The sequence below is a fragment of the Daldinia caldariorum genome (assembly GCF_022478825.1).
Source record: "Daldinia caldariorum strain CBS 122874 unplaced genomic scaffold F4812scaffold_27, whole genome shotgun sequence".
Lineage (NCBI taxonomy): Eukaryota > Fungi > Ascomycota > Sordariomycetes > Xylariales > Hypoxylaceae > Daldinia > Daldinia caldariorum.
The window spans coordinates 76,078-93,258 of record NW_025953063.1 but is presented as its reverse complement, the minus strand read 5'-3'; the positions used below and the strand labels follow the sequence as shown (position 1 = coordinate 93,258).

Here is a 17,181-nt window from a genome sequence, read left to right as displayed (position 1 = left end):
ATGTTATAACTACTTGTTATACGTTCATGGATTCCCCTCTACCTAGGATGGGATGGTGGTTTGAGCTATTTCATTACGATAGCTCCTCATAGTTGCTATTCCTCACATATAATTTGATGAGTAGATACTTAGACTCACTGACCAAGTTAGGTAGTCATCCATTTGACTCATTGCCACAAGGCGGGTCATCGTTATTATTAGTGTTTACTCGAGGGGTGTTTACATGTGGTACCATACCTAGATGGTCATGACTCACGAGGAGAAGTGGGAAATTCAAACAAGCCGGATTATCTGGACGATGGCGAGATATATCGGTACTTGGGTATATAGAGAAATACCTACCTACCTAACCTAAGGTAGGTAGCTGTAGCTGAAGAATATACAACTAGATGGCCAGCGGTAAACATTATTAGAATAGAATGAAGTGATCGTGAGAAAATCGCAACTCTTCCCGAACCTTTCGTGTTATCGCAGGTACATACGATTGTACATACGTAGGTAGCTGCATAAACGTTCTACATACATACCTAAGGTATCTTAGGTACCTGATAAGCGGGCTGGCCGGATAAGCAGAAATGGGGTCTTGGTCATATGCAAAGTGGATACCTTTTCAACAGGCACCAGCTGGAATTGTTCTCAATTTTGCGGAGGAAATAATTGTTAAGGATGGCAGAATGGCAGAATGGTTAGGTTATGCAAGCCCTAGGCACATTAGGCGATAAACCCTCTCGCTTCCCGCTAGAGCCCCACCATGCCAAAAATGGATTAGCGGAGTTCTCCCACTGTGCACACTCTGCGATTGTGTGCCCGATAATTTTCATCATCCGCTGATGAACATTTCAACATTTGCGACCCTCAACAACAACCGCGACTACTAACCAACAACAGCGAGGGATAATCCGATAGGTCTCAGACGCATTTTCACTTTGCGCTCTTGAGCTATTTAATTCCTCCTTCCTTCTCTTCTTTCCACATTCATTTTCTTCACCCCACGAACCAACCGTGGTGACGATCCGGAAAGATGTCGTCCTTCGAGTCTGTTGTGAGTAGCTGCCGACAATATTACCCATCCACCATTATCTTTTTTGTCTTCTTCTTTTTTGCCGGGGAGCGTTGGGAGCTTGGTCACCTGCCAGTTGGCTTACATTGCGAATTGGAATATTTACAAATATTTACATGAAACGTTATTCCAATTATAAATCGAGGCTAATACGGGTTTCTCTCTTTTTTAGGTCGTCATTGATGGCAAGGGTCACCTTCTTGGTCGACTCGCCAGTATCGTCGCGAAGCAGCTCCTCAGCGGTCAGAAGATCGTCGTGGTCCGTTCCGAGGCCCTAAACATCTCGGGCGAATTCTTCCGCGCGAAGCGTACGTAGCCTCTCTCTACTCTTTTTTTTGATCGTACCAATCCTTCGGCAATTTGTTGGGACCGCGTCGAACTCGAAAAAAGAACTTGGAGATTATCTGATCAGTGGATTCGTGTTATACATACATGGAATTTAGCAGCTAACGTGAGAAACAGTCAAGTACCATGCCTACCTTCGCAAGATGACCCGATACAACCCTACCCGAGGTGGTATGTTCGAACTCTCCTATGCAGCGATTCTAGATATATCGCAACTCAAGTTTCGACGAGTACGAAATGTCTAACATAATTCACCAGGTCCCTTCCACTTCCGTGCCCCGTCAAGGATCTTCTACAAGGCCGTCCGCGGCATGATTCCCCACAAGACTGCCCGAGGCGCCGCCGCGCTGGAACGACTTAAGGTCTTCGAGGGTGTCCCTCCCCCCTACGACAAGCAGAAGAAGATGGTTGTTCCCCAGGCCCTACGTGTTCTCCGGCTACAGCCCGGCCGAAAGTTCTGCGCTGTTGGCCGTCTAAGCCACGAAGTTGGCTGGAAGTACCAGAATGTTGTTGAGAGGTACGTCGAAAACGAACCAACCCCGCCAGACCACGCTTTCTGCGTAATTTCACAGGAACAAGTTCCATTACTACGTGGTACAGGTTATACTGACTCATCCATGACAGACTCGAGGAGCGCAGAAAGGCAAAGGGTGCCGCATACTACGAGCGCAAGAAGCTGGCGGAGCGACAACTGTCGGAGGCCAAGAAGAACGCCAACGTCGACAGCAAGACGGCCGAGGCTCTCAAGTCTTACGGCTACTAATTGTTCCTTCATCCTTCTGCATTTTTTTCCGGGTAACCAAAACAAACAAATACCAGGACAACTCCGTCTCATTGCAACTAGATCCGGCGTGTGGGTTAGGGAAACTTGATCATCATATTTGCTCTTGTCATACTACGCAATTCGAGGAAAGGCAGGTGCGGTCATAGGGTTGGGAAAATGTTCACCGGCTCTGGTCCTGTGTTCTACGAATTCGTCGTCTAGACACCGAATGAGAAAAACGAACTCAAGAAAGAAAACCCTCTCGCGATCCCGGTCGACTATGCGTCTCATGTGATATCTTTTGAGTTAGCCACGCCGTTAGTTGCACTAATCATGTTGAGGTAGACAACCTCGAGAAGAAGCAAGCTCTTCCCCTTCTAACTTAGATCTGTCCGTTCCAATTCCCCGTCCGAACATATCGATATGTTCCTATTTCACGACTTGTAAACGAGATTTAAAGGTGGCATTCAACGGGAGTCTGGGTGAATATGCCGTAGTTTACTTACCGACACCTGGATACACATGTCCCGTAACCCCGAATGCCTCGGCTTGTTTAGTGCTTACCTAAGGTAAGGTTTCCATCGAAACAAGGTCCACCTTGCTCATCCACCTAGCAATACATAATAGTGACTTAAGTATAAAGAAAGGAACTAACCCATCCAAGTGTTGAGACAACTCCTTAATTTGTAAATTAGTTCAGGATCTGCCCTATCTGAATTAACCTCACTTCGTTGTTCGAGATATTAGTTCCCCCAAGATCAACATCAACCCTATACCTATCCCTAGCCCCAAATCATAAGAGCGCGATACCTGTTTCATCCACTTGAAGACTATTGAATTTGTAGATATAATATAATATGTCTATCATCACAACTCTATTCTAAAGCTTTCGGAAGGAGAGCTAAGATCCTGGCATAGGTACCCAAGGTATAGTGAAGCTCTACATTAGGTACATAGGTAGACGTGGGAATTCTCCCGTCATGCCGGGTTAGCATAGCTTGGCCATTAGGAGTCGCCGTTTAGTCAGCATCGAACTTGCTATTAAACCTTTAACCATGAGTACCTACCTACCTGTAGGTAGGTATCTTTTATATTTAATCTCAAACCTATGAGTTTCCAAATACGTGTTGCAAGCAAGTTCTCTAATCTCCCTTGACATGTCTGTATTATCAATAGAAGTACTAATACTGCATCACTACCTAAGTTATAGCTACCTACATAGCAATATGGACACAACGTTACTGGTCTGTTCCGCCAAAAAGCTAAATATCAACTATTTAACGAGAGAAGCTTGAGCCAGTTACATATACTCGGCCCGGTATAGTTCACTTAGGTATCCCGGGGGTTCATCCTGTATCTTGACCTGTTGGCCTGAATGGTTCATCTCAGGTCTTAGGTGGCATTCCCGAAAGCTCATCGGGTACCAATTTCTCTTTAACGTAGTTGGGTTGTCAGAGAGATCCCGTGATGTATGTCGTGCGTAGAGTGAATACTAGAGACAGCAGCATATGTAGAGTAGCAAGTGTGTAGTGTAGAGTAGTGGTCTATGAGCGCTTGCCCCTTATATACACCTATTCTAGTGGGCCTTATCTCCCAATCCGTCCTAGTGCCCCATACCCCTGACACAGTGTCTATCAGAAGATGATTGTAATTGTTGTTGTTTATTAAGGTTACTGTACACGATTCATCTAGTAGGATAAGTATATATACTTTGTGTCACGTGACAGTGTCAGAGGATCATTGTAATTGTTGTTGATGTTGTAAAGTTACTGTACAAGATCCACTGATGGTAGAAGTATATATACATTATGTCATGTGACACACGGCTTCTCTTTGAGTCTTAAGCTGCTACCAGTGTTGCTTGTAAAAGACGGTGATAAGCTTGGCGTTAATGTAGGGTGTCAACTGTTGCGACGCTGAAGTTTGTTTAGTCCCTCGCGAGCTGGACGCAGCGGTAGTGCTTCGTTGAGTCTGGGATGATAAGAGAGGAGGTATATCAGATTCCGCACGGATGTACTGGAGAGAGGCCCATGGGGGAGGCAAGATATCGTGGGGAAATACCCAATGGTTGAAAACTGGCACAATAGGGTATGGTTCTATAATACGTTAGTTAACAGAGTATTTAGTCTTTTGAAATGCATCCTTACCGTTCGGGTACGCAGAAACGTGAAAGAAGTACATGCTTCCGCGAAGGATATTATCCGAAGGTGGGTTAAGAGGCCGAGCAGTCGGGTCTGAAGATGTGGCAAGGTAAGCCTCGGGCTGCCTCGACTGGATCAGTTGTTGGCTCCGTTGGAGTATTGCTAGCCGTTTGTGGAGTCTTAAGGCCAACGTTGCCAGCGATAATACAGCAAGCATAATAGATGAAGTAATAATTGACGCCGCCATCGTCCAAAGGAAAGAAACGTGATGGTGGATGGTAAGTGTCAGGGTATCCGGGATGATATATATTGATAACATTTAGAACTTCGTCTGCAGAATCTTGGTCTTCAGGTTGTGTTATAGGAGCCTATAGCGGTGCTTTGAACGGCATGATGAAAAATGACAAGTACGCGCGTGGTGGAGAGATGAACATGGATTGTGTATTAGTATGAGGTTATTCAAAGTGGAGTAATAATTAGGTGCTGAAGCAAGGAGCAATAAATAAGATCACCGCCATAGGATGTCTTCGAAATATATAGTAAATATTGCATGGGTGATGAGAGAAGTTATGGCGGTAAATGTACAAAGTATTACAAAGTAAAAAGTAAAAAGTCAAAGTCATAGAAGTAGGTATAACTAAGTCCTACATGACGTAAGGCAGTAACGATACTTCCAAAAGGGCTACCTATTTCCAAAGCGAGCGCTCTTTCCAAATTTCCATTAGGCAGCAGCAACAGGTTGCCAATAAGCCCACTATCAAAAAGAAAGTACTTCCATGGCAACCTGGAACCAAGGCAGGAGCAAAAAAAGTATATTAGGTACAGCGTGAATCTTTTTTTCAGTTTTTCAGTTTTTCTTTTTCTTTTAACCGATCGATACCTTCCCAACTACTAATTACCCTCCCTTCTATATTACCTAGGTCCTTTACACATATCACTTTACACTTCTAACCTTAAGTCCATGTACCTCAGTGGCCAAGGTGTCTACCTATTTTACCTTTACTCCCACAATTATATTTCTACCTAAACCTTCTACAGCAACCAACCTCTACGTTTTTAAATGCGCAACCATACTTTTTTACTTGTTTATCACAAGAAGCCTTGACGGCAGAGCCGGATGCATTCTCGACCCCGTTCCCTTGCTTAGTCTCCCTCGGTAGAAAGTCCATGAGTTTCGACTTTAGTAATTCCCTCCGCAAATTCGGCCGAGGCATCCTAAACTAAGTCGGATTCCGTACTCGGCTCGAAGCTCAGATCAAGCAGATTAACGAATTCGTATCCTTTGTCAATGGAGGTTGTCCCCAGAATGTCACCTTCTACGTCAAGGATGCAGTAGAAACCTGCTGCGCAGAGACATTTGGCATGTACGATCATTGCAAGTGTGATAGGGGGCTCTGGAAGGAATTTAAGCAAGATTTTGAAGGATTGAATTCGCCTTCAGAAGGGTTCCAAAGGACATAGCCACCTGGAGGACGGGAGTCGAGACTCCCTCGACGTATCAACCCTACCTACTAAATACGAAGGTTGGACAAATTCACAACGGCAAATGGAAGCTTGTCGCCTAACATAAAAGAAACTAAGATTGGGAGTAACAATTTAAATCCAGTGGCAACCGTTTACGAAACTTACTATTAAATTGCTAAAAACACGCCGTTGAGGCAAAGAAGCAAACTTAATTAATCACCTCTTAAAACAAAATCAGTAAGTTTAACTCCGAAACATTTCATGAATACAGACTATTTCTATATCATTTTTTTTGTTAACTACAATCGAGTCTAAATATACTAACTCAACCCAGACCACCACAACTGTAGCAACCAACGTTTATTATGGCTATGAATTGAGTGCCTACCTCTTTACTATACCTAGGTACCTAACATTACAACACTTACCACCTACCTTAAATACAACTCATACATTCTATTCTAACATCAGCAACCTTTATCACTTTCTTAGTCGCCATGACATCAGCCTCATTTTGACCAGACGCGCAACTCGTCAATGCACAGTTGACGAGCGCGGAGCTACAATCCTGAAGGTCCATGTCAAACAGTCTCAGAAGATATTAACGGCGAATCCCGTGTGCTTATTGCATGATATAATCTGTATTACGTTAATCCCCAGCGGGCTAAGCTGGGCATTTACGACGAACTCAACATTAACTATGACGCAGACTAATAACGTTTATAATTGACGAAGCGGAAGAAATTCGCAGTTATTGGAAGTCTGATATCTGCTAGAAGAACGACAAGCTATAGATAAGCTTCTCGTTCTTCTCGTTCCTCTAGCAGATATCTTCTGATTCTAGCCATCGTGCCGTACGTATCGTGTCTTTGAAGCTTCTTGACTTTCCCGCCCTTTACTATCGATTCAGCACCGGCTCTTTATATCGAGGGGCTGGTAACGAATACCACCTAGATAAATAATAAGGGGAAGAACCGATCCACACCCAACAACACGAGGCGGTTTCAATATATCAAGGGGAGCGGATAGGTCTTTATTGCATCAGGAAAGCTAGGCTACTATCCCACTTCTAGGCTGCTGTGTGGCTATCCCTGGTTGGATATGCATTAATTTGTTCCTTTTCCTCCATCTTTTCTTCAAACGACGCAATCTTGACAACTATTTCGAGGTGTAGTAATGGGCCACTCGCAAGGGACTGCAGGGAAAGAGGGCTATCACGAAGCCAGTCTACATGTTCGTCCAATCTCCCTGGAACGGAGTAAACTCGTGAGGTAGCATGGTGCCGTTTATTATGTTGGCCCTATGATATCGCATTAGCGAACACGTAAGAAGGTCATCGTTGGCACGACGGTAATTCGCCTTTTTAATCCTTCGAGGTATCGTGAGATGCTGTGTTCAAGGTCAAAGATCGTTGCATCAGTTTGCCAGATGGCTTGCTATTCATAGGTAAACCGCCAGTTAGCCCTTGATCTTTCACAAAATTCAACACGAGAGAACAGATCTCACAGGAACCTAATGTCTAACAAAAGAGGGGGCGAAACCGGAGACAGACGGGGAAGGAAGGGTGAAGGAAAAGAATAACATGAGCAAGAATACAATACGGCGATACTTACGCGATATTTGGTGTCAAAGAACTGCGAGACAAAGTTGCCAGATCGCTCAGCAAGAAGAATACGCTTGACCAAGTTATTCAAGCAACTAACGATGCGCATAGCAATGACAATATGACGAGGTTTCATGACTTGCTCCGACTCTCGAGTGTTCATTGAGTTGTAGCAGATGGCCTTGTAGAGATGCTGTCGAATGGTAGCCGCTTTCATGAGACTGAGGCTAAGATCGAAGGGTCTGGGAAAGCTTCTAGCCCAGTCGGCATAGACGTTGCGAAGGTCTTTTCCCGTGAGAACCATGTAACCATTTATTCCAGTTCTCAACAGCTTTACGGCATGGGCAAGGGCGGCGTGGGGCGTGGGCTCGAGAACTTGGTTGAAGCGGTTGAGTGCCTGGGCATTGACAACTATACAATCGTCAGGAATTATGATGGCTTCATGGCCTGTTGGATACCACCACGGAGCAGCGGGATTAAGAGTGCTGTGAGCTGAGACTGAGAGCTCCATGGTGGTGAAGTAGGAGCTGTTGTGGTGAAATGATGAGGCTGGAGAATAAGTAGCGGAGGAGTGTCAAAGGGATAAAGGATAGAAACGCTTGACGGTGGGACAAAGATTGTAGTTTGGGGTTTCTTGGTGTTGTCTTGCGACAGTTCTTCAATTGCTAAGGGTTCAACTTGTTGCAATATTATTGCGACAAGGTGCCTCGCGATGCTTGGCGGTGACTGGAGTGGTGTGGTGTGGTGTGGTGTGCAATTTTGCCGTTGTCTTCACAGCATATCACAAAGAATTCAAATGAACTTATCAAAGAAACAGGTAGTTAGCTAGCCATGACACATTTAAATAATGCATTACCAGGTCTAATGACATTTTCACGCGTCTTTGACCTGATCTGGGCCAAAGGGGGGCTTACCACTGTGCTAGAAGGAAAGTAGATGCATGTAGAACTGGTCCCTAACTTGTATGATAGTGACGGCTGGTTAAAAAAGGGGTAATTCGTTGTGTATTTTGAGAAACTTCATCCAAGGGTTCGTTTATTGATGGGATGCTTCTGGATACTTTGTTGTAAAGATGCGTTTGCGAAGATGTAGGTGTAGTTGTTGAGAACTTGGGGCGGCGACCGTGTGACGGGATTAAATACATGAGGAAAATTTAGATTGGCTACTTCCTCAAGCGGTAACGACATGGCAAGGACTTTCCTTAATTATTCGTACCTTAGGTAGGTACCTACCTAGCTTATCCATTATGTGATTTCTTAGGAAGTTGCTGTTGAGAACTCCGGCCGCCGTTGGATGTATTGGCAGCTACGTTGGCCGGCTGGAGTGGAGCACCTGGTCCGGCAACTGCCTTGGATACCTCGGAAGGATCTAGCTAGCCCAAGGTAGGTGCAGTTTACCACTTTAGGTATTGTATTACATTGTATTGTACCAGACAGATAAAAAAGGCTGGACGTTAGAAAGAACGCTAGGAAGCTTGATTGCACTCGTAGGTAATGGGCGCGACGCTAATAAATTGAATACGGAGCCACCATCCAATAAACGCATTCAAGGTACGCAGTAAAGGTTTTTTTTTTTTAGGGGCTCAGGGGTTTTGGTCTACAAAACATTTCATACCAATACAATTCGTTATCTCGTCATTCATATCTAACTGGAATCTAGACAGGCCTATATCGTTCACATTTAAGATCTATACGATCCCTCCATTAGCATTGAGCATGGTTCCCGTGCACCAGCCTGCTTCTGGGCTACATAATAAACTAACCAACCCCGCGATCTCGTGATCATATGCTGGTCGTCCACCTAGCTTTTTCCCCAGCTCTTGCACCTCGGGGGTATCCAACGAACGCACTGTTCCCAACGAAGTGACGGGGTTCCACTTGGCGAGCGTCTGCCTGACCTCCTCGGAAGCACCGCTGTACATGTCCGTTATCACTGCGCCGGGGCAGATACTATTAACCGTGGCACGTTCCGCCAGTTCGCGGCTCAGGACGCACGCTGTTGCTTCCAACGCGCCTTTGGTACCGGCGTATACCGTCATGCCTTCCACACCGACCGCGCTGCTTATACTGGACACCATGATGATCCGACCGGACCTGTCCGTGGGCAAGAGCGGCAGGAACTCCTGCGTCAGCACGATCGGACCAAGGACGTTGACGGTGTACAACGTGTGGAAGTCGGCCTCGGTCACGCCCTCGAACGGCCCGAAGTAGCCGAGCGCGGCATTGTGGATGAGGATGTCGAGCTGCGCTTTGCCGGTCTCGGGGTTGGTGAAGTGCGTCTTGGCTGCATTGACGAGCTTCTTGCACTCTTCCCTCTTGCCGATGTCAGCCCTGACCTAGACGGCTTTCACGCCGTGGGCCGTCTGCAGCTCGTGGCACAGATCCGCGGCTGCTTGGTCGGATTTCGCCGTCGCGTGGTTCACGATGATGTTGCAGCCTTTGCTGGCAAGATTGTGCACGATCGCTGCACCGATGCCTGCATATGTCATGTCAGATGACAGATCCCGACTGCGTTTAAGAAAGCTAGGAGGTACTTACCTCTCGCCGAACTAGTGACAAGGGCTAATTTTCCATCGTAAATCCGGGGGCTGCTAGCCTGAGGTGATACCATTTTTGAGAAATGGGGAAATGATTTGATATTATAGGTGTGCTGGTTAACAGGGCTCGTTGGTTGGTTGTTCTATGGAGCGTGTGCATAGGCGGAGGGGCTCAAGTTCTTTATACCATCCAAACGGCACGCTAAATTGCCTACTACCTACCTACCTGGTATTTTGCAACAATGCCTGCCGTTGCCTACTAAAGACGTGATCCTTTCCATTAGGCACTGGGGATTATTTGCGTCGGCTCGGAGTTATTGGAGCTGGTTGTTGGAATGATGGCGCCCCCTTGATCGTATGTGGCGTTACCTAACCCACAAGATGTAGAAGCTATTGGCGCCCATGCATCTGGCACCATGCGCCATACATTCTATGATCTGCTGATAAGAACATCTCAAAGATCAAGACATACGTCTGTATTACCTGATCTAGCTGGAGAAAAAGGGGCCCGCAGATCGGGAGACGCCCTCGTCACTCTGTATCGCCGAACAAGCCCTACCGATAGGTAGACAAGCACCGGTGACATACCGTGACATACCGTGGCGCATCGGACGACAGCCGAAGTGAGCCTTGCGCGAATAGGCGACGCAGCCCGAATCGATTTGTGGGATAAGTGTATCTTCCCAATGCCTGAAGATGGTACCTATTAGCGAGTCGGAGACTTCTCCGACCAGCCCTGTGGCTGCTACCCCCACTAATAGCGGCAGCGAAGCAAGTAGTACAAAGGGAGATATTCCGTGTCATCTTAGAGGTACTAGCAAGCGTGCATCAGCGAAGTTGTGCCCCCTCATACTCGTGGCTTGTTAGTCTAGCTTCAACATGTTGGTATCACGACAGCCGTACATCGCATGCTCTTTATGCGGGCTGATGTTTTTTTTAGGTAGCATCGTCTAAAGACCCGACCGATGGCATCTGGTATTCATAGTCCAAACTGCCTCAGCTCTCATCTTCGCATGCTCGCTCCGCTTCGTGTCGAAGACGTCTCGATAGCTGATGAAAAACGGCGAAGAGGAGCGGGAGCTCGAGAGACTACACAGCACAAAGTCAGACCCAAATAGTGCTCTTGCTCGCGCCGAGGACCCTCTCTAAGGGTTATATCTACATCTTTACAACCCCACACCTGCGCAAACGAGCTATCTGTGGAATTCTACTGTAGGTTATAAAGCAAGGCTCTGAGTATAATAGCCATTTCTAATCTAATGCCTATCCTAATAGGCGATCTTATATTTGGTACAACTCTTCAACTTGGGTTGAGTTGTGTCAGGAGTCTCACCTGAGACTCCTTGGGAACAAAGGAGTTGTTTTGTATATACCTTAGGTAGATTTGAATCCAAAGTTATTGTGAGCGTGCCACTCATGAGACACGGACGTGACTCTTCTGCTCTTATTGAGTGTTGAGTGATTGTTTGTTAAAATTTTTTTTTTCTCTTTACATACCTACAATACACACACTCTTGTCAGTTATTGTAGTTAGAGTTCCTTGCGGAACAATGAAGTTGTTTTCCTACCTCATGCTCTGCGACGTGACAGTATGATATTAATTCTCCTTAAAAGTCTCTTCCACTCTGCTCTTTACCTATCAACTATGATGTTACCACTGCTCTGTTGCCTACCTAGTTCAGATGACTTAAAAGGGTTATATGCCTCCAAGCAGCTAGGAGTCCACTGCTAAACTCCTATTCTATGATGACAACAATGTTCAGAACTTTATGCAATGTTTCACTGAAGTTAATAGCATAGATCCTGAAGCTCCTGTTGACTGCGAATTATCTAGCGCTATTCTGGGTAGCAGATTTATATATCTAAATTGAGAATTAGATACATCAGGCTTTAAATGTACCATAACGTCACGGTCAGGAGTCAAAAAGTTCTCTTACTCCGCCAGGCAACTGGATGACTCCTTCGCCAGCTCAGTATTCTAGTCAAGGTCTTTTTACGACATGTAAAGAAGCCCCAGAACCCACCGCAAGGCCCCTAATGTTCCAAGCTCCCCATAACCTCGCCCTCAATCAAAAGTATCCACCGGTTTCTTAACAGGTACGTATGGCGCTTCTATCACAGTTCGGGACTGGAAGGCAAGTTGATCTGCTATAAGTATTCCAGAAATAAACAAATACTCTTCCGTCAAAACTTCGGTTCGATGTCGTCGGAAAATCTCGAATTAGAACCCGTGGGCACAATAGTTGAGAGAGAGGCACTCGAGAACGCTAAATTTTATATCGATCAAGGTACCTGGCTCGGCCTCCTCATCGTGGAGTTTGCTCCTTTACCAGAAAATGATGTAAAGCGAATCGACTATTTACTTAAACGGATTCCCGAGCTGCAAGCTGATCTTGACGCTGCTAAATTGTTTAGCACCAACTGGCAGATCGATGATTACAAACGACAACTGGCTAACCTTGAGGACGTAGCAAAGTACAAGAAGGATCGAAATGAGCTCCTCAACATAACAGGGAGGGGATAATTAGGGGACGGAGATCTGGGAGATGTATGGTCCTTGGAGTGGTGGAAAAGACTGACGTTACATCTTATTCAGTCTGAGAAAGAACTCATCTACCAAGAAGGCTATCAGCTGATAGCCTTAGGGCCCAATGAGCCGCGATGAGTTCATTCTAGTTTGAGATTTGATTGATTTTGATGAGCGGCATATCTCATACTCTTTTTTTTTGGGTTAGCGGTCGTAACAATGTTGCTACCTTATGTTCGGGGCGTCACCCCTTTCCTAATATATATATATATATATATATCTAAATTCTCCCCTTTATTTATTCGTGCACGGGTGATAACTTACTATCATTTAAAACTGAAGTGTAGCCACCTGAATCCTGACAGACACACCGCTGAGCCAAAAGCGTATTCTTAATAGCACAAGTGCTATTACAGTCTATCTGACCATGAGTGGTATTACCACCTCATAAATCCTTTATCGCTGCGGTAAGAGCTTCAAAAGTAACTTGATATCATTTATGCAAGCCTTATCATACAGTGACCTACCAGTCTTATCCGCACACCCCACTATAGCCTCACCAAAATACACCAACTTTACAAAGTGGTTATAATACCAAAATAAATAGTAAAAATATAGAACTTATTGAAATATAGAATTCTATGAAGGTCTTACAGATTTGTATTTAAAATTAAAAGTTTCATATTTTTACAATTTATTTTGATATTATAAGTTACGGCAGGCGCAGGCCTACCATACATTGGTGGTGATCACGTGGCCCGTGCGCTTACAGCGTGACTATTTGAATCCCTTACGGATTCCCCACCACTCTTAGATTTACCTTTCTCTCTTTAATTCAATTATCGGCAAACCTCAATTTGAGACCTCACGGTCAAGCAGCCCTCTGTAAGATTAGCCGTAACATTATAACCACTTTGTAAAGTTGATATGTTTTGGTGAGGCTATAGTGGGGTGTGCGGATAAGACTGGTAAGTTATTGTAGGTGAGTAACTCACACGTTACTTTACTACGTCTTTGATGTGATATAAAGTAAGGCGAATTGATTAAGCCCCGTTCTCTAATCCTACGCGAAGCTAGAACGGTCATAGAAGAGGGCGGATGTTAATTTCAGAGCACTATGTACATATCTTAAGTCAGAGAAGTACTATGAAGCGAGTCGTTACTGAAGTCAGTTAGTCAAGATACACCTTCGCTAAGGGCAAGAACACGCTCGGAAACGACGATATCGTCCAGAAATTCCCCGGGTACCCGATCGAGCACGCTCCTGCGCAACACCGGCGCCCGGTTCGCCATCATGTTCGGGGAAACGTATTGGTACTTTGTCGGACGTCACGAGGTCGCTGATCGCTGCGGCCAGGCGCACGTTGGCGTGTCATGGACTACACTATGGTCGATACGTCATCCTCTGAGCCAATTGTATCCACACCACTTCGAACCTTGTCCAGTCGCAAACGAAGAAAACTTATTTTGGCACGGACTTCGTTTGCGGACTTGTCGAAGGGTGGCGACTGTTCGAAGACGATCGCACCCACGCGTTTCATTCCCGCGGCGCAATGTAAAAACGAGGCTCAAGGTGTCGGGGTTCCGATCAGTTGAAACTGGTCGGTTGGATCTAGTGAGGAGAGTAAAATATTAGGTACGTATCATAGCGGCATCACCAACTACTAACCCAACCCTCGAGTGCCGAGGTCAATGAATCTGTTTGACATGTCTCGCAGCCACGAGGGGAATGAAGAGGCCGTTCGGGCTATTGACGATGGTTACGTTTTCCTATCTCGTCACGTTTAGCGGTGCTTAGATGGTATGATACATGGGTAGGTACCTAATAGATAGATGATTGAGAATGATGGATATAAAAGTCGAGCGCTATGTTTGGATAGAAATGTCATAGGTATTTGGTAAGAAAATGAGAATTAAAAAAAGAATGTTGTGAGATTGGAGCCTATAAACCCCTAAATTTACTGATCAGAAACCATTTGTCCCATAAGCCGCGCCTATAATAATACGCTGGGTGCCTCCTAACTCAAGGTACCGATCTGTTATTCGGAAAACTCTCCGTGTAGTAGCTGTAACATTGAGAATGTCCTAATCATTCGTAACCAGACTTCAAAGAAAACTGCGAGTACCTAAAGTACAATACATCGATTTCCTGGCGGCGATTCGTTGGTTGGTTGGTTGGTTGGCTTCGCCCTGTATGCGCCGACCCCAGGGGTAAATATTATGCAATTGCCAAAATAGGCAATCTCGCCATTGCAACGCGAGCGTCCATTGGCCGCCTTATAGATGGTACCACAAATCCGAAAACTCCCAAAATTGTATCCGCCTTTTCCACCTACAAGATAATTCCACGAGTTAATACATATTTCCAACACAGACATATCTACAGATAAGCGGGCGCTTGTCGACCTCACTAGGAGGAGCGGTCCATGCACCGTTGATCTAGCAACCATCATCCTTCTAAATGTCGTTCTGTATATGGTCACCACTCCACACCCTCGAGATCTTCAGCCCCGTAGTCCTCGAGCATGTTCAGGTCGGGACAGTCGTTATCGTTGTTTACCCCGTCGGTACTAGATGAAGACTGGTCCGCATCGGAATTGTCGATCCGCAATTCACTACGTAGCGGGGACGGTAAACCGCGTGCCAGTCCAGGATATTGGCCGTGACCCTCCCGTTCGCGGCTTTCGTTCCACCTCTTGTGTAGGCTGTATAGTTGTTTATTGTGTGCCTTGTTCCACTTCAAGTTCGCATCCATGCAATAGAAGAATATTTTTGCCTCCTTATACATCTTCTGAGCAAGTATATTCAGTTGGGCGACGTAGACTTCCCAGCTGATTTGGGTTTCATCGTTAATGAGGTACTGGATTTCTGAAAACTTCCCCTGGAAGCTAAAATGTTGAATAACGGCATTGGCGCAACTTTTGATGATGTCGCCATGAAGCGACGTATTTCCCTCTTCAAGAAGCGCATTGATAATCGGGTCGCCTGCAAGTTTTGACGGGACCCCATTATGCTTCTGCCAGAAATTTACCACAGGTGTGGCATTTATTAGAAAAGCTTTTACCGCTGCTACGAAACGTGCTTCACGTTCTATGTGGTCCGGACCCTCCTCAGTTGAGGACGAAGACTCTCCCGAGCGCTTAACCGGTCTTACAAGTTTTCTTATCAGTTCTCGAGATGAAGGAGCAAGACGGTGTTGGGGCATCTCTGCCGAAATGGGTGATGTAGTAGAAGTATGTGAAGAAGTACGGCTGTTCGAAGACCAGTGCTTCCTCACTCTTGATTGGATCGCTTGGACTCTCTGTGGTGTAGTCTTAGGGTAGAATTGTAGTCGTGCCATTGTTAATCTTACTTGCGCCTGTACTTTTTTCGCTTGGGAAGATGACGATTCTAAGTTGTTGCTGTCCATTTCGGCGATTTCTTGTACAGGTGGGTGGGCAAAAATTTGGAAGCTGGATCCTGAAGAGTTGCCTGCTGCCGGTTGGAAAGTCGAGAAAGTCGAGACAATCGGAAAGCCCAGTCCTTTTACTAGCAATGGCAACTGTGACTTTGCATTTGCGACGTAGATTTAGAATACGCCTTACGCGTCTGTAAATCGGCAGGTCAATTAACAAAAGTCCAATTGTGGATGTAATAATGGATACAGACAGATAGGAATGTTGCTTTTTGGTAAGAATACGACTTAATCGTGATCTCGAGAAGCAAAAGAACTGCGGACAGGTGATCGTTTCTCAAACGCGATATGATAGATATTCACCAAAATGAATCGATAAGAGGACGAATGGACCAATTCTTTAAGAGGTAGGAAAGGGGATAGAAATATAAGGGATGTGAATGGAACGAACACCTGGACAAAATAACGGAAGTGCGACGGCGGAAAGAATGGTGGAAAGGACGGTAGGTAGGTACAGTGCCTTACCTAAGGCAACCAAAACAAAATACGAGTATTAGGTGGAACTGTTGTCAAGTTCATCGTAAGTAAGTTTTACGCAGGTTAGACCAAGGAGTCATCTAAGGCTGTCGTGTCCGTAATGAACTATATCTTATTGTACTAACTGTCTGATAGTACTGGCTATTCCACCACCACCCCCCCTAGAACATATGCCTATGATGCCGTAACTTATACAGTTAGGTTGTTTCTTCACAAAAGTGCCTAAAATTGTGTTTTGTACTTACCTACGATACCTAGGTAGACTTCTACCCTTAGGTACCTCAGTATGAGGTAGGTACCTAACCTTAGGCATTGTACTTTACGTATCTAAGTTAAATTACCTGCGGCTTGACCGTCTCTCTCACACTGGTTTTATCCCACTACTTGTGAAAGTTACATATTGCATAATACCTTTACACCCATTGTGCCTTCCTGTAGCTTCTATAAACTATTATTAAGGTAGGTAGTAACCAACTGTGATATTTAAGGCTGCAAATATTTCATTGGTTCTCCTTTCTACCTACGTAGGTACCTGGTACATATTTCCCTAAAGCTACCTAGACCTAACCTACCTTGCCATCAAGTACGAGAAGTCTATAGCATAGGTATGTCCCGCTCATATCAACAAATCAAAGCTCAACACCCCTTAGAATATACCATCCATCTTCAGAATATTTTAAGAGATCCAACCAGTTGAACCATTAGAAGCGCGTATACTGTAGCCTTATTACATTTGAAGATATGAGGTACTGCAGCTTCAATCATTACAACCCATATTCCTAAGTTTTTCACCAGTACTTCACCAGTACTT

The 17,181-nt window shown here is 45.3% G+C and overlaps 5 protein-coding genes across 5 annotated transcripts; 1 reads left to right on the top strand and 4 right to left on the bottom strand.

Annotated features, from left to right (window-relative positions):
* Positions 1 to 788: 788 nt before the first annotated feature.
* Positions 789 to 2,234, top strand: F4812DRAFT_245538 (60S ribosomal protein l16). The gene is made up of 5 exons (XM_047930684.1): positions 789 to 1,042; positions 1,233 to 1,368; positions 1,523 to 1,576; positions 1,664 to 1,922; positions 2,030 to 2,234. Exons 1-5 carry the CDS (start codon positions 1,022 to 1,024, stop codon positions 2,166 to 2,168), a joined length of 609 nt encoding a protein of 202 aa, XP_047785702.1. The 5' UTR covers positions 789 to 1,021; the 3' UTR covers positions 2,169 to 2,234.
* Positions 2,235 to 3,908: 1,674 nt separating this feature from the next.
* F4812DRAFT_446764 (uncharacterized protein) lies at positions 3,909 to 4,904 on the bottom strand. The gene is made up of 2 exons (XM_047935674.1): positions 4,316 to 4,904; positions 3,909 to 4,264 (listed from the first exon to the last, which is right to left on the bottom strand). Exons 1-2 carry the CDS (start codon positions 4,626 to 4,628, stop codon positions 4,017 to 4,019), a joined length of 561 nt encoding a protein of 186 aa, XP_047785701.1. The 5' UTR covers positions 4,629 to 4,904; the 3' UTR covers positions 3,909 to 4,016.
* A 1,938-nt stretch (positions 4,905 to 6,842) lies between these two features.
* Positions 6,843 to 7,887, bottom strand: F4812DRAFT_463721 (uncharacterized protein; the record flags this gene model as incomplete). Its single annotated transcript, XM_047938254.1, has 2 exons — positions 6,843 to 7,073; positions 7,387 to 7,887. The coding sequence occupies 2 exons, from the start codon at positions 7,885 to 7,887 to the stop codon at positions 6,843 to 6,845; spliced, it is 732 nt and encodes a 243-aa protein (XP_047785700.1).
* Positions 7,888 to 8,613: 726 nt separating this feature from the next.
* Positions 8,614 to 9,986, bottom strand: F4812DRAFT_463720 (3-oxoacyl-acyl-carrier-protein reductase; the record flags this gene model as incomplete). Its single annotated transcript, XM_047938253.1, has 4 exons — positions 8,614 to 8,748; positions 9,139 to 9,690; positions 9,727 to 9,851; positions 9,914 to 9,986. 4 exons carry the CDS (start codon positions 9,984 to 9,986, stop codon positions 8,614 to 8,616), a joined length of 885 nt encoding a protein of 294 aa, XP_047785699.1.
* Positions 9,987 to 14,918: 4,932 nt separating this feature from the next.
* On the bottom strand, positions 14,919 to 15,779 carry F4812DRAFT_463718 (uncharacterized protein; the record flags this gene model as incomplete). Its single annotated transcript, XM_047938252.1, has 1 exon — positions 14,919 to 15,779. One exon carries the CDS (start codon positions 15,777 to 15,779, stop codon positions 14,919 to 14,921), a length of 861 nt encoding a protein of 286 aa, XP_047785698.1.
* Positions 15,780 to 17,181: the final 1,402 nt, after the last annotated feature.